Raw genomic sequence first — 18064 nt, 5'->3', positions numbered from 1 at the left:
TTGTAAAATTATAAATTCCATTGTTTTCAAATTATATATATATATATATATATATATATATATATATATATATATATATATATATATATATATATTTGTAAATCGACTTATTCACCACCTATATTAACTACCATTCAATATCTGTTCATAGCTACTTTCTCAACCTACTAAAGCTCAAAGAGTCAAGAAGAGGCTCGAACCCACTTCCATCGTCCATGTGGGAGTGTAAATCGAGACACTGAGTGCCACTAGACCACAAGGATTTGTTGGAGTAAGCAAGGATTTGTTGGAGTTTCCAGGTTAGGTAGTGCTAAGATATAATTTTTATTCGTCTAAGGGTGTGTTTTGGAAAGTAGAAAAATGATTTCTGGAAAATGAGTCCTTTTTCGAAAAACAGTTCTAATTTCGTTGTTTGGTTGCATTCTAGAAAACTGTCTTTGTGTGTTTGGTTCATTTTCTAGAAAATGAGTGAAAAATGAGTAGATTGTATAATTATATATTTTTATTATTTTATTTAATATATAAAAATATGTAAAAATATATAAAATAATAATATTTATTATTAAACGAAAAGAAAGAAAAAAAACATGTCGCTGCTCTAGTTTCCGCCGAAAGGACTGCTCTGGTTTCCGTCGGAACAGGAGAGGGCAACCCCTTGGTCGTCCCTCGCACGGAAGTCATTTTCGGAAAATGACTTCCGATCTTTTTGTCCAGAAGTTGTTTTCTAAAAAAAGGGCTCATTTTTCATGGTCAACGGAATTCATTTTCCGTTGACCGCATTTTTTGGACGTTGCCAAACACCGTAAGCCCTGAAAATGATTTCTGAAAATTATTTTCCAAGCTACAAAACATACCCTAAGAGTCAATTTTCTTTGATGGGTTAGCCAACTTTTATAGTGTTGTGCAATGAAACACATGCCAGGATTCTTGCTATTGGAGGTACGTGATGCTTAGAGCATTTATATTAATGGTTTTTTCACGATTTTTGAGGGTGAAATGGTCACATGAAAAAGAGAGAAGACAGGTGAGAGAAAACAAAAGTTCATATGCAATTTATGGTTTTTGGAATAGTAATTGGCTTACATTAATTCGCTGGAACCTCAGAAGATGTGTGCGTTTCGCGACTAACAAAGCCCAGTCGGGCGCGTAAGCAACAACCATTTTTTTCCCGGTTTTTGTCAAATCCTTTTTTTTTTTTTTGCCTTTTCTTTTTCGTCCTTCATATTCTCTCTCCTATGTGTATCTTAAAAAAACAGTGTTAAAGTTTAACTAGTAAAAGTGATATCTACTATTTTGTACAATTATTCACCCCTTATTCTAGTTGTTTTGAAGGTTATTTTCTGTATCCTAATGAAATTGGGAATTGTTTGTGTGTTATATTGTCCAAGTGCTGAATTATCTACAAGGAACAACAAAGGAAGAATATTGGAACATTTTGGACAAGTTCTGGAAGAAAAGGGAATTACAAGGAAGAATACAAGTTGGAAAAGAATTGGAAGATGCCTAATGGGCCAAGGCCCAGCTACCTCCTTTATATTTGACCTATTATCTACAATTGAAGGAGGTTCCCCTTACAGAGTTCTGAACCCTAGCTTTTAGTTTATATTTCCCCAAGCATAGTTTAGACTAGTTTTACATTAGATTATTTTATTTCAAGCTTGGAATCTTGGATTGAAGTTGGATTTATTCTTTATTAGTTAAGTTTCTCTTTCCTTTATATTTCTTACAATGTTTATGATTATTTACTCTTCCTTTGCTATGTTTACTCCAATCATACGTGAGTAGTTCGCCTATGGGTTTGGATTAGGGGTTCATTGTTAATCTTATTGTTAATCTTGATGTTCGATTTATGATTATTGCATAAAGGGATTGAATCTTTTGCCTAGGGTTTATGTTGAATTGGGGATTTCTTTCTACTTGTTATTGATTGATGGCCACAATTAATTGCTAGTCTAGGAGAGGGATTCATTTCAACGAAAGTTGGATTGAGACCTCGAGCCTTACCAATTTCAACCTAATTTTCCTACTATGAAAGTAGAGGTAATTTTGGAGGCTTACAATGCTTAGGTGCTTAAGGTTATGATTGATGCATCACGATAGTGGGGCAATCTTAGCCTAATTCTCTTATTGATTACGAAAGTAGCTGAGTAGAATTCTTTTGTGCATTGCCCATATATCCCTTGGTTAATTATTCTTTCCATAATCCTGAGTTTGTTAGAACATCAAGGTTACAATCTCCCTAATCTGGCTCATACCTTTATTATACAGTTTACACCTTAATCAATTGCTTCCTTTTACATCATTCAGTCTTTGTTGCTTGGATTCTATAAATTCACATACTCTAGTGCCTGGTAATTCACACAATTTCGTGCCATAACCTCAATCCTCAGCGGAACGACATTACACCCTTTTACACTCATCATTTGCGCTCATCAAAAAACATCCTTATCAATAGAGATATTTCGTGGTTTTTTACGAGTTTTTGTAAGTGTGATTAGGAAAGAGAAAATGATAAGAGATTTCAAAAAAAAAAAAGGAAAAAAAAAAAAGAAACAAAAAAATCTGACATTTTAAATTAAAAAAAAAAACTAAAATTAAATGTCAGTTGGCGGCCACTCTGACTCGCCCCAACTGGCGCGTGAGAAGCACCCGCCCGCTGGGGCGGCAGTGCGCGCGCATTTTTTTCTTTTCCTGACAAGCTCTTGTGTTTTGCAGGGTGAAGAAATGAAGAAGAAACTAACACCCACATCAGTTTTAAAATTAAGAACTGTTTTTGGATTAACGATAACCCCATAATATCTATTGGTGTAGTTGCTCTAAGAGCATCCTTATCAATGAGGTTATTTCACGGTTATTGAGGAGTTTTTATAAGTGTGATTAGGAAAGAGATCGAAAGTGGGAAGAGAGGAAAAAAAAATGATTTAAAAAAAAAAGAAACCAAAAAGTCAGGCGCGTGCAGTGCACGCACCCGCTGGGCGCAGTATGTGCCACACACGCGGGTGTGAAGCACTGGTTCTCACTCTTCAGTGGGTCCCATTTGACTGAAAAAACTCCATTTTAGCAGATGATCCTCACTCTTCTCTCTCTCCCTCTCTCTCTCCTCCAACACACCATTATCTCTGACATTAACCTTGTATAAACCATTAATATGAATGCCCTAAGGCCTTCTTTCAATTGTTGGGGTTTTTTGTGGGCCCCAACTTCCACATCATCATCCACTATCTTACCCATGTTCAATAAGGTCGCTCACGTCACATATTCAGATTGATTGGAAAACTAAGAAGACACTTCACGCTAAACACTTTGTACTCAAATAGCATGTGGTGATTTTTTTATATGAGAGGCCATGAGATCAAGCCTTAATGAATGCGGTATGAGGTTGGTTCCCCAATTTTTCGAGTCGGGAAACACACAGTTGAAGTTGGATGCATGGGATTGTCGAATATACATGTGCTCTATATATCCCTATTAATGCTAAATTACCACTCATTTATTAACTCAAATTTAAAAATAGACTCAAATTATAATTTATAAGCAATTGAAGGATCAAGACTTTTCCTTCACAATATATTGATTTTGCAAAAAGGGATGAACTCAGAGTCTAGCCAAAGTAGACAAAGCCGGGCTCGGGGCAGGTATGCTGGTTGGACGAACAAATGCCAGCTGGCAGTCCAAAGCAACTTACGAATTACATCATTAAGTATGGCTAGGTTAACAACATCTTTAATTAATCAAAGGAAAAGATATTTGAAAAATATAATATATATTTAAAAAATCAAAGTATACGAATTTGTGGTTTAAATCTGGCAAGGGGTGTAACCGTGTAAAATTGAAGATTACGGTACGGGCCCAGGATTTTCACGGGATATAGTGACTAATCTTCTTACTGAATTGTATGCACTTTTATTGGTTGGTCTGGAAATTTAAGATTACTCTATACTAAAAGTAATAATTAAATAATTGATTTTTAATTAATTATAGATAAGTCTCTTCTACTCAATCATACTACATGTTACTGTTAGGGTGTGTTTGGTTCGCACATAGGAATCAGAATTAGTATGGGTATCAAATACTTGGTAAGGGTAATGAGTTTTGGTAGTAGGGTGGAATGGAATGATTATTAATACTTGGGGAAGAAATGAGGAAGGAAAATGAAACCCTTATTTAATAAGGGTATAAGTTTTTCAATTAATGAAGTATTCCAAACCCATAGTAGTATTCTAAGAACCTATCAGCCAAACAATAACAATCACTTTAATACCCATACCTTATACCAAAACCCGTCAACCAAACACACCCTTAATTTCTCACGAATCTTGATAAAACAAATGAAAAATGGCTCAGTCGCTACACGTGCGCCAGATGTCGGTACCAAAAATATGGGTCCTCCCCAACAATAGATTTGTGATTAGAGACATGCCAGTAATATCTTTTTGAGATATTATTATGGCAAAATTATTGGATAATATTTTTGTTATAATAATTGCAAAATCATTATTGGAGTTAATATGGGATGTATTAGTTAGTTGGGTGGTCCTATCATCACACATCAGTGTAATATAGCAAACATTGTTAAGTATTATTGTTTTTGTTTTTGTTTGTTTTTTGGTTTTTTTTTTTGTTTTTTTGTTTTGTTTTGTTTTGTTTTGTTTTTTTGTTTGTTTTTTGTTTGTTTTTTTTTTTGGTGAAGGGGAGGACCCGGAGGTCACGATAGTTAGTGCCATCTACTTGTTGCAACATTCCGAGAGTCACGAACCAGCAACTCCCTCAACCCGTCCGGAGAACGATCCAACATGATAGTGCCCCAAGACGAATCTTGACCCAGATTGGCTAAGAAATCAGTACATTGGTTGCCTTCCCGAAACACATGCATGATCTTGATGACTTGGAAAGTTGGAAGTGCTCTATGAGGAACTTGCAATATGCAATTAACGTATTGGCATTAAGAGAGGATCCCGACTTCTTATCCAAAGCTTGTATCATGACTTTCGAATTTGTTTCGGCGATGACCTTATCAAAACCACAACTTTTTGTGAAAAAAAATTGACAAAATAACATAGAGAATTTTTGTGTTTGGAATGTCAAGAGTGAAAATCGCTTACTTATATATGTGTTTGGAGCGTTGTCAACTAACTCCATCTAACCACCGAGTGACACATTTCTGAATTTGATTTATGAGAAAACTATAATTGGTGTGTGTTGTGTTGTACGCATGTTGAAAAAATCGCTAGGCGCCTGTGTATTTTTAAATTTTATTTTTAATTTTTAAAAATTTGTTTAAATTTTTTAAATCTTTTACGGACTAATATTTATAAATTATTTAATACTTTAATAGTTAATACTAAAATATTAAATATTAATCTAAAAAACATATAGAGTTTGAAGAATTTAAGATTATTTCATTCATGGTTAAATTGGGTGGCCCATGTCTTATAGTTATAATGTCTTTTTTTGTGAGAGTAACTTATCTTGGCCAACAGTATGGGCCAGCCCAACAAGTTCTTACCCTAAGGAAAGAAAGCAATAACGAAAAGGCCAGCCCACTTCGAGGCTTACATCAGTGGTTTTGACAAATTATTGTATGGATCATGGTTTACATAGTGTTGTGTAGACCATAACAAAAAATACTTTAATATACTAAATGTACATTATTTGTGTAGTAAATGTACATTATATTACTACATTTTTAATATACTGAAAGTGCATTATTTTTAAACTGAATGTACATTATTTGATAATATGGTCCACACAGCTCATAGACTATGATCCACACAATAATGATAAGTGTGCTTTCTATATTTATTAATTTATCTCATTATAATATGAAAAGTATATATAGGGTTAATAAAATAAATCAAACTTTTGAGACTTATCTCAGTTATAAAGTTGATAAAATTCACTGACTATTGTGTAATGTGATGATACATCTGTTATCATTCTAAATAGATAATCATAGGATTGAATAATTGATACTAACTTGTAAATAATAAATTTGAAATTATTAGTGATATTTAATTTAAATTTGTAAATATTGATATTAATATATTAGTTAAAAGTTAAATTAACAAAATAAAATTTGAGATGGAGAGCACATTACTTAATTTTTGACAAATAAACTTCTATTCTACCAACATGACACCCTATTAAAAAAAATAATGGGCATGTTTGGTTAGTGGCGGATCCGCCAACTTTGGCATTTTGACCTTGGTCAAAACGCCAAAGTAAACTGTTTGATTAGCAACGGTTTGGAGCAACGGATTGCTCCAAACCGCTGCAAACTCAAACGCTGCTATGAGCAGCATTTGAGCTTTGGCGTTTTGGGGAAATTAAAAAAATTTCCCCAAAACACCCTCATTTATTAAAATAAAATAAAATAAACTGTAGCGCCTTTCGGCGCTATGGCTTCTCAGCGCTGAGAAGCATGAGAGCTATTCCAATTGGAAGAGGAGCACTGCTCCTCTTATATAGAGGAGCTCAAGTGCTCCTCTTCCATATGATTTCGATGTGGGATAAAAATCCCACATCATTTACAAGGGGAGCCACCCCACGTGGCTCCCCTTTGTCTATTTTTTTTTTAAATTTTATTTTGTTATAATTTTTTTTGTTTTGTATTATTATTATTATTATTATTGTAAATTGTAAATTTTATTTTATAATATAATAATAATAATAATAATATTATTATTATTATTATTATGAATGTTCTTTTAGGTCATTTTACATATTAACCGCTAATCTAGACAGCTAATTTTACCAAACATCTTTTTACAAACCGCTAATACAATCCGTTGGTCAAACCCACTAATACAATCCACTTTTTGATAACCGTTAACACAATCCGCTAACGCTAACTTCTAACCGCTGATAACCAAACAAGCCCAATAACTTATTGGGCTTGTTTGGTTATCAGCGGTTGACAGTTAGCTGTAGCGGATTGTGTTAGCGGTTATCAAATAGCGGATTGTATTAGCAGGTTTGACCAGCAGATTATGTTAGCGGGTTGTAAAAAAGATGTTTGGTAAAATTAGCTGTTTAAATTAGCGGTTAACATGTAAAATGACATATAAGGGCATTAGTGTATTGTTTTCTTTTTAAATTGTTATGGGTAATAATTTTATAATAATTATAACCATTTAGAAACTATATAGCAATATTAATATTTGAAAAAGTGAATAAATAACAATATAGTAAAAAACATGAATTCAAATGAACAATACATTTCTAATTGAAAAACAAGTCTATATCATAATAAATAATTATGATATAAAATAAGTCTAACAAGAACGTCTAGCTGCCATCAAACTTGAAGCAATGTCATTGCGAATACTTGCCATCTCTTGAGTTCTCATTTCTTCTTCACCTTGAGCAAAATTAACTTCAACATCTTGAAAAATATCTGGAGGTATGAATTCAGGGTCTTCGTCAATAACTCTAAAAGCTGGGTCTTCAATCGTACTTCTTCTAATATAGTTGTGTAGTGCAAAACATGAACAAATTATCCTATTCTGATCTATTAATGAATATCTTGGCATTTTTTGTAATATCTTCCATCGAGCTTTAAGAACACCAAAAACCCTTTCAATACAACTTCTTAACGATGAATGAGCTCGATTAAATACTTCTCTAGATCCCCTTGGATTTGCCCCACGAAACTCCGATTGATGGTACCTTGTCTTGGGGTAAGGTGTCAAATATCCTTCTCTTTCTGGGTAGCCTTTGTCGACCAAATAATATTTGCCTAAATGAATACAATAGTGATATATGAATACAATTTCATAAATTTGATAGCAAAAAATAATAATAGCATAACATAGTTTGAAAGTTAAGTATTCATAAACATTTTTTACAAAAAAAAGCTACACAATCCATCATGAACATCTTCATAAGTTTGATGGCAAAAAGGTAGCATAATATAGTTAGAAAGTTAAATGTTTATAAACTTTCTATACAAAAAATTACACCACCCATCATGAACATCTACATAAGTTTGATGGCAAAAATTAGTAGCATAACATAGTTAGAAAGTTAAAAGTTCATAAACTTTCTACACAAAAAACACCACCACCCATCATGATCAAAAGCTAAATAAGTTTAGCTTTTTGGATGCTTCTCATGGTCATGCAAATACTTAATGTATCCAAGCCTACTCTCATCATCCGGCAATCCAAAAAAAATAGATCTTTTTTGAGGATCTTCAATCATTGTGCAAGCAAAGAAAAATTCGGGGACATGAGGCTCCAAACCGGGCAAGCTACACACTTTTGCCAAAGCATCTTCAACACCATACTTTGTTGTACTAGCATTCATTGAATTTATCATATTCATGTTGCTATCCATCATGTTCCTCATTGAAGTATTCATTTCTTGTGTTGAAGTATTCCTTTCATTAATTTGTTGCATCAAGTCACCAAGCATTTGATGGATTGTGGCAACTCCTTCTTTTTTAGTAGAATTCCTTGCACTCTTATTACTTTGTGATGAATCACCCTCAAAAGCTCTCTTACGCCTTCTTATGTCATCCTTCTCAACATGTATCACTTGAGGGATATTAGTAGATGTAGGAGTAGGGGTAGGACTAGACTCTCTCCATACATCATCCCATGATGCTCCCCCATAGTAATTGTCATCACCATTATTATTAAGATCCATGTCATCAAGAGAAACATGCTCATCATTCCTATGAGGTGGGGAAGGAACATATACTTCTTGTTCAAGAGGAGAATTGGCTACTGGACTAAACTTGTACTTTCCTTGGGCATGTGATCCAAAAATTTGATCCATTCTATTTTCAAGCTCGGGCTCAATCCCTTCATCTCGAAAAGAATCAAATTTGAAATTTTCCTATAAAACAAAACACAAAAATTTGTAATATATATATATATATATATAACTATTTAAAATTAAAGTAAGTCAACTTAAAATATAACTAACCTTAATTTTCATAGCCCACCATTCATCGTTAGCACTTATAGTCCCTTTCACATGATCCCATCCTAATCCCGTCTCTTTTGCTTTCAATTGTTTCCATAAGCTCCATCTACTTCTCATCCAATCCACCTTATTTTTGAGTTTATTTTTATCCCATGCCAAGTTACTTTGGTTGTTGAACTCTAATTCAATCTTTTTCCACTTCAACCTTTTAGAGGTGACTCCACCTTTTTTCCCCTTACTCGTTTCAACATATTGAATACAAAGGTCACAAAGTATGTAAAGTAGTTCTTTCGACCAATTAACTCTACCTCCTTGATTTTCATCTTTGTTGTCATTTCTACTTCCTTGACTTGCATTTATATTTCTCTTTTGAGTTGGTGACATCTAAACATGAAAATATGAATGCAAAGTAGTATTTTAGATGAATAGAATGAACTATACATCAGTTGCAGTATTAAATGGTGGGAGTATTAGGATTAATATTAAATGAATAGAATATTAAATGGTGAAATATTGGGATTAATGAACTATTAAGAATATGCACAGCAGACAGCAGACATTAGGATTAATAAGTGAAATATTAATAAGAATATAATAGACCTCAAGTTGTTGGGGGTGTATGTTAGTCTTATATTATTATTAGTCCTAATTCAAAATTTTTATATATAAATTTGTTTGAAAACTCCCTTTCTCTGCAGTACACAATCACTACATTTCACACTACCACATTGCTGCTATACTAACATAGTAACATACTACCTCTGCAATTCACAATTAGGACTCACTTTGCTATACTAACATACTATACTAACATACTACCGCTATACTAACATACTACCTCTGCTATACTAACATACTACCTCACTGTACACATTCACTGTTCCCTTTCTCTGCAGTACAAAAACCTCAAATGCATACATACAATAACCACATTACACACTACCTTACTGCTTATATAGACACATTACATCAGCAAACTCGCAAGAATCAAAGCACAAAAATGTCAACAAATTAAAAGAATACACTAGCAAATATCCGTTCAAAACACGGTAAATATACAACAAAGTTCAAGATTCAAAGCACAAAAATGTCACATTCATGTAGAAACAAAACGAGAACACTTGAAAAAAGAGAATCAGAAATCGTACCTCAGAAAACAATGGATGCGTAACTCACATAAACCCTAGGTCGAAGATACGATCCACCGTAGCTTGCCGGAAAGCTTCTCGGAAACAGAGGTGTGCAGAGTAGCCGTGAACAATTTTTGGCCTGGGAGTAGATTTGAAGCTGAGAGAAGTAGATCTGCGATGGAGAGAAGTCGGACTGAGAGGAGAGAACAGCGACTGAGATTAGATGAGAGAAAGGGCAAATCAGAACTTTGAAAATAAAAAAAGGAATCGCTGTGTTAAACGCTGCTCTCCCTAGCGTTTTAAACTTGGCAGTTTGAATGGCGATTCGCTAATTGAAAAAGCTATTAACCAAACATCTTCTTTAGCGGTTTGACTAAGTTAGTCAAACCGCTAAAAATGGTCAAATCCGCTAAAAATCAGCGGATCAGCTGATAACCAAACATAGCCATTAAGAAAACTCGAAGAGAGTAATGGTTTCTGAGTCTGAGATATTCCAATTATAATGTCCAGGTATTGAAACTCTTTCCCACAGGCATAAACCTAAAACCCTAGAGTCGAGCATGGCTGCGCTGCTGCCTTCTACCGAGCATCCAACACAAACTCCAGATAACACTTCCCAGACAACGGAATTGCCTGTTCAAACTCAAAGCAAGTACCTCTCCATTTGTTTATATTTTAAAGAAAAACATTGGCGTTTTACAGTGAGAAAACTTTCAATCTTTTATGCTTTTCTGTTCTTTATTTTTCAAAAACTTTCAATCTTTTATGCTTTTCTGTTCTTTATTTTTCAAGTCTAGGAGTTCTTTTATGCTTTTCTGTTCTTTATTTTTCAAGTCTAGGAGTTTTTATAGTCTCCAAGTTTATTTTATACTATTCTTCCCCTGGATCTGAGATTTCATAAAAACTTTCAATCTTTTATGCTTTTCTGTTCTTTATTTTTCAAGTCTAGGAGTTTTTATAGTCTCCAAGTTTATTTTATACTATTCTTCCCCTGGATCTGAGATTTCATTGAAAATCGATTGATTTGGATTTGAGGTTACATCTACTTAGCCAAATCATTACAATTTCTTGCCCTGCAGTATTTTTACTAATTGATTTTTGTAGATTTTTTTCTACATTTATTTGTGGGGACATTAGGATGGTAAACAAATAAAAAATAGTATCTTTTCTGTGGTTTGAAGTATTGTTTGTGAGTGTTTCAGAAAAAAATTCAGAGTTCATCTCCAATGGTGAGTTGTTGTTTCTGTTACCTTTTTCTATTTTGTGGACCCTGCCAATCCTGCCATGGATATCCCTAAAAGTGATTTTTTTTTTGTTTGAAATTTTAGGCATTCTTCTGGGATTGCTCTGTTATTTATGTCTTGAAGTTTCTTTCACCTTTGCCTGAATAGATTTGCTACCTTTGATGGTCCTTAAAATTACTTCTGAAATTACTAATGTGAGTGGAAATGCCTCTTTTTGAATTCCTGCAGTCCTTTTGTATGATAATGTTTCTAGGGAACTTATATTTTAAATTGTTTTGTTACTATATCTTTTACAGAGTACTTTTTAAGGATAATATTTGCAGGACTTTTCAATTTAGCTGTTTTTTTTTTTCATCATTAGTTTGCTTTGGCTTTTTTATTGTATCCTCCAAGGGATATATTCTGTTCGTGATGTTTTAGTTGTCTTTATCTAATCAATATGGAATGTATTTTTCTTCAATCCAACATATAGTTCTCTCATTTTGTTTGAACAGATACCCCACAGCAAGCTGTCAATTACAAGCTCATCCTCCAGCACCATACTTTGAAGTCACACATATCAAACCCTACCTATGAGGTTTCTAATGAGGGCCCTGCGCATGCACTGCGGTTCAGAGCTACCGTTTTAGTATGTGAAAAGCATTATACTTCTCACACTACATTTGCTCGCCGAAAGGCTGCAGAGAACGACGCTGCCAAGATTGCTTGGTATGATATTGCAACAAAAACAGATGATGAGGAAAAGCTCCCGGATATTGAAGAGGTGATAGTTTTAGATTGACTTTTTGATATGTGAAAGGCTGTGAAAAGCAAGCATTATACTTCTCACACTATATTTGCTCGCCGAAAGGCTGCAGAGAACGACGCTGCCAAGATTGCTCGGGATGATATTGCAACAAAAACAGATGATGAGGAAAAGCTCCCTGATATTGAAGAGGTGATAGTTTTAGATTGACTTTTTGATATATGCCTTCATTTTAGTCAGTATGCTTTATATTTTATTATGCAATTGAGTTACTTGAGTTCATTTTAGTTTAAAATTCTTCTTAAAGGTATGCAGGGTATATTCATTATTGATAACTAATTATAAGCTTAATTTGACAATTAATTCCCCCTAATATACACATAAAAAGAAAATAGATTTCCGCTGTTTTAAAATATCAGGAACCAGGGTTTTAGTTAGTATCATGAGATCTTAAAGTCTACCTAGTTTTACTATATCATTGATCACATAAGAAGTGCTGCAAAGAAGTGCAAAACCTCTATTGGGCTAATCGCTAAATGGTTGTCATTACATTTAATTGTTCTACAACAATGAATGAACTACATGAATAATAGTCTAGTGCTATTAATTTATTTTCTCTATCTATTTCAAATGAGATAGAATAGTTAGATACTTAGATTTTTATCCCTATGCTTGGACGTGATATAGAATCGGGAAATGGGAAATGGAAATTTAAAAAAATGTAGGACACAACATAGGGCAAAACACTTAACACGTTTAAAACTCAGATTTTTATTAAAGAAAACTCATTAACAGAGGTTTTGATATCAGGAAAGAGCACAAATGACACAGAGGTAATTACAAATAAAATTAGTGGTTGGTCCATTATAAACTAGTTAGCAAAGTCTGTCTTGTTCTTACTTGCATAGTTTAGCGATTAGAAGGCTAAATGATTGAATATTCAAATGAATTTTGCAGTAAGATCCTACTCAAAGTTTTTATTTATTGAAACCTCATGTGAAAGAAACAAGTGAACTGTAGCCATACACATGTTTTTAATCCTTGTCAACCTATGGTTGGTAATTCATAATTGCATTCTGTAATTGATATATGTTTCTATATTCTCACGCGCTTTCATTTGATTAATACAATTTTCTAGTGTGAGTGTGGTTTCCCCTTCAACCCAAAGTGTATGGAGTGATGAATTAACTTGTACTAATTTAGTTTTCCCTTCTGGATTTCTTTAGTATGCATTCTTTTGCAAATGTATCTTATTTGACTTCGCCGCAAAGATGCATTTCGACAATCCGACTTTTGATACAACACCTACATGCATCCCAGATGCATTAGTTCGCACTTTCAAATCTGTCGTTACTTTTAATGGCAAGAGTTATACCGGAGAGCCTGGCCAAAACAAAAAGGAGGCTGAACGGTTAGCTGCTCGTGCTGCAATTCTCTCCCTCTTAGGTAAAAACACTCGAAATCTCGCAAATGATATGCTAAGCAATGAGTCTTGCGGAAATATGTGCTGTTGAGAATGACAACTAAAATATTCACAAATGGCAATTCTATCTCTTTGCATTTTGATGCAGTGAAGATGCAACACATATTGTAAACATCTTATTCAAGTGTTGTGAATAGCGAACAGTCATCATTTGTGAATGGCACACATTATTATGTGAGCCATGACAAATGATAAATTTTCAATTTGAATTATTTTAATTTTCTCGTAATTATTACTTGCAGAGTCTGAACTCAAGAATGACTTATCAAAGGTGATCAAATCCACGGCCAATCCATTCGCTAAATTAAATAACGTTCGGGACTCTAGCCATCTTAGCACTACAAATTCATCTAGTGGAGAGGTTGCTTCAATGAATAATGCTATTGAAAGTTTACTGTCTGGTTTGGAAACAGTTTCAAGTGCTCAAGTTATGAGTCCACCAGACCATGAATTCAATAAGCCAGTGGTTCAGTCTTCAACAGTGAGCGTAGCCCAACCAAAATCATTTGTGCCCCCCTCAGTGCGGCGATACTTTCAATATGTGCATATATGTGGGCAGAAGCGGAAACGGAATAACAAGTAAAAGGCTAAGATACGTGCACAAGTTGGTGCATAGTAAGTACATTATGGTCTTTCTTTTTTCCTGTCATTTCTTGTGCCTTTTTTCTCTACACTGTTCTATAATGAAAAATTTTCAATAGGTTTCTGTGTCATGATCTATGTGTTCATTGCCAATTTCAATCTTTGTATGATATTCTGTGGTCTCATTTCATGACAGTCGTTTTCTTTTCATATCTGTTCTTTATTTGGCTGCACGATATATCCATCTTATGTGTGGCTTTACACGCACTCTTGGCTATATAAACTTTTTTCGATTTACGGGAAAAGCCCTCAACACCTTCCTGAAAGTGTGCTCTGGGTGAAACCCGCCTATGATGTAACTAGCCTAGGTTACTCACAGCCGATTGGCTCAAATTGAGAAGGCCAATATGCCATTCCCACAGGAAGTCGAACTTGGAACCTTGTGGTTACAAAGCCAACAACCCGACCAACTCGGTTGGGTTGGCCCCGGCTATAAACTATTCCATAGACATTTGTTTTTAGGTAACAGTAGCTGAAAGAGGGAGTATATATTTTACACTTGCACTCCATAGTCCATATATTGATAAATTCATGTTGATGTCACTTGTCTGAAGATTGACATTTTCCATGCCCACAAATCCACAATTGTAGTATGAATATGCTAGCTTTTATAAAACAAAATGACTCCAATAATCATTAAGAAACAAACCAACCATTTTTTGAGGTAATACTGCCCATATTTAGATACGAGAATCATGCTTCACCCACCCCTTTCGAGGATAGTAGAAGACGGCGTTGCATAATTTGAAGAGAGCTAATATCAGAAGTCATTGACTCATCATATATTCTTGATTATGAGTTTCTTGCTGATATAACTTGCTAGCTATTGTTGTGGCTTATCAATTCTTTGCCTTACAATATATTTTCTCTATGGTATTTAACCACTAAACTTTTGTGATTTTCCTAGTTGGATATGTATTTGATAATGATATTTTTTTTTGTCTTTCTTGAAATTTAGGGCTCCTGTTGCTCTAATGCACCCATCTAAAAGATATTCTTGTTCATGTTAACGAGAGGCACCTCATCTTCTCACATTAGGAGAAGCGGCAGCCCGGGTTATTCTCAACTCTTTGTTTCTAGGAATCCTAGAATTAACAAAACATCTTAATTCTCTAGCACAGCTTGTCAAATGTCCTATTTTGTTCCCCAACAATGTTGGATTCTCTTGTTTCATCCTCTTGTCATCTCTCATTTGTACTTCTCAAGAAGATTATTCGAAGGACCTCTAATGTATTCTCATGTCTCATCCTCTTCTCATCTCTCATTTTTACTTCTCAAGAAGATTGTTTGAAGGACCTCTAATAATCGCCTCAGTGATTTATTAACCGTTTCATTGCAATACATTTCAAATCAAGATTTCCCTATCCCCTTTAATCTATGCAAGTTGAATACCTTAAGTGGCAAATTATTGCAAATTATTCTGTGGACTCATACATAATTTACGTACTAAATGTTTATAATTTACCTTTTAAAAATTCACAATTTGTATACTACAAAACTTTTATATTTACTTTGTTTTGTATTTACAAGTTCTATATGTTTTGACTTAGAAACACAATTTATATTCTAGAAGTTCATAATTCCAATACTAAAAATATACATCATTGTGTTTTGACTTAGAAACACAATTTATATTCTAGAAGTTCACAATTTCAATACTAAAAATACACATTAGTTGGAGCAAAAAGACCATGGTCCAACTTGCAAGGTGGACTTTGGTCCATGGTATAATAATCTGCAAATTGTACTATGGACTAGAGCTTACCTTGTATTGTGGATCCTGATCCAAAATAACCTTTAGATTTTGTATGGCAAATTATGCTATGGACCCTGGTCCATCTTGCAAGGTGAACCTACGTCCATGCTCACAGGATTCTATGTTCTCAATATACAAAATTACATTACTCAATATTCGCAATTTTTTTAACTCTATATTAACAATTTTGTTATATAGATTCAAAAATTGTGTTATACTGTTGAATATAAAGTTATGAAATTGTGAATATAGAGTCGTGAAATTGTGAATATAGAGTTCTAAAATTGTGAACATAAAGTTCTAAAATTGTGAACATGGACTTGGGTCCATGTCGTAACAACTTATTTTGTGTTTGTAGTTGATATATTTTTGTACTTGCAGTTAAAGACACATAACATGTTAATATTAACTACAAGCACATAATATTTTAACAACATATTATGTGTCTACAATTAACATATTACGTGTCTGTAGTTACCATATTATGTGTCTAAGTTAATATATTATGTGTCTTCAATTTATTTACAGGCATATAAACTATTAATTGTATATACAAAATATATCAACCACAAATATATAAATTTTGAACCAGAATTCACTGTATAACAATAGACATTAAGTATTTTCGGTTGTTATGCCATGGACCCGGGTCCACCTTATAAGGTAGACCTGAGTCCATTTCATAATTTTAAAACTCTATGTTTACGATTTTAGAACTTTATATTCACAATTACATAAGTACATAACTCTATATTCACAATTTTATGACTTTATATTCAATAGTATAACACAATTTTTGAATCTATATAACAAAATTGTGAATATAGAGTTCAAAAATTGTGAATATTGAGTAATGTAATTTTGTATATTGAGATCTAAAATTGTGAATATAGAGTTTTAAAATTGTGAACATAAAATTCTAAAATTGTGAACATAGAGTTCTAAAATTATGAACATAGAGCTCTAAGTATGGTCTATGTGCTATAATTGCCAATATTATAAGTAAATCCTCACAGAAAATTTGTAAATGTATTTCAAATCATGCCTGGAGAACTAAAACTTTCAAAATTAAAACCTAAAAAAGGATTTAGCTAATAATTACATTATTTTCACCATAAAGATAATTAAATTCCCTAAATTAAACTTGAAAACAAAACTTGTTTCACATCTGATCTCCAATTTAAATTGGAAAATCACATGGGCTATGGACACTTAACACCCTTAATCATCGTAAATAAAATGATAATTGGAGAGTTAAACTGACCTAATCCTTCCATTAATCCCTGAAGTGCATGCATGATTGAAGGCAGCAGAACTTTAGCTGTAAACAATTATATTCAAGATATATACTTAAAGTGTTATTTTAAGTGGAACGACAACACTGTACACAGTGGCGAATTAATGAAGAAGAACAACCTCCATGGGACAAGGAATTTCTCTTGTCCCAATGCCAGCTTTGCCTTTGATTTTTTTGTCATTCCCCATCCATTTTTTTTTTTTTAAATAAAACTACATTTCACATTAAGAAGTACTGTATCATATTATAAAACAATAGAAAAAAAGTCAAGAGGATGAAAGTCCAATCCTTACAATCAACCATGAAAACGGCATCCCAAGCAATAAATTGACAGTCGCATTCACATATTGCTTAACAAACATAAATCTAATTATAGAAAACTCATTAGCTAATTTGCGAATATTTTATAGAACAAGATCAAAAGATGAATTAGTACTATTATTCTTCAATCATATCGTTGGATCACAAGCAAAGTGCACAACTTGGCTTGGACAACTTCAACTCCGATCCCATACTCTTCAGCCATTTAAGCTATACAAGAAATTAAGATTAATAATAAATTTAAAAAAAAATTATCGAGAAGGAGTCATCGAATAGGTAGAGAATAATTTTCATACATAAAAGTTATGGATTCGATTATTATCAATTCTCTCTTAATCAAGTCTGTTGCACATGATTTTCTCTCGTGTGATTTACAAATTATTATACTATTTAATCAATATATATATAAACTTTCATATATGTCATAACAAATCATTTAACAACTATATAAAGGCATGCATGCATGTGGATGGCTATCTTCATCGGGGTTGTGAAGGTTTCCAGTTGATTACGAC

General features: G+C 33.4%; 1 protein-coding gene across 1 annotated transcript; it reads left to right on the top strand.

Annotated features, from left to right (window-relative positions):
- Positions 1–10525: 10525 nt before the first annotated feature.
- Positions 10526–15477, top strand: LOC116013817 (double-stranded RNA-binding protein 4-like). The gene is made up of 6 exons (XM_031253750.1): positions 10526–10709; positions 11800–12068; positions 12156–12242; positions 13277–13496; positions 13776–14148; positions 15134–15477. Exons 1-5 carry the CDS (start codon positions 10622–10624, stop codon positions 14114–14116), a joined length of 1005 nt encoding a protein of 334 aa, XP_031109610.1. The 5' UTR covers positions 10526–10621; the 3' UTR covers positions 14117–14148; positions 15134–15477.
- The last annotated feature ends 2587 nt before the right edge of the window (positions 15478–18064 follow it).

The sequence above is a fragment of the Ipomoea triloba genome, chromosome 3, assembly GCF_003576645.1.
Source record: "Ipomoea triloba cultivar NCNSP0323 chromosome 3, ASM357664v1".
Lineage (NCBI taxonomy): Eukaryota > Viridiplantae > Streptophyta > Magnoliopsida > Solanales > Convolvulaceae > Ipomoea > Ipomoea triloba.
The sequence above is the reverse complement of the archived record's forward strand: the minus strand, read 5'-3'. Positions and strand labels throughout refer to the sequence as shown.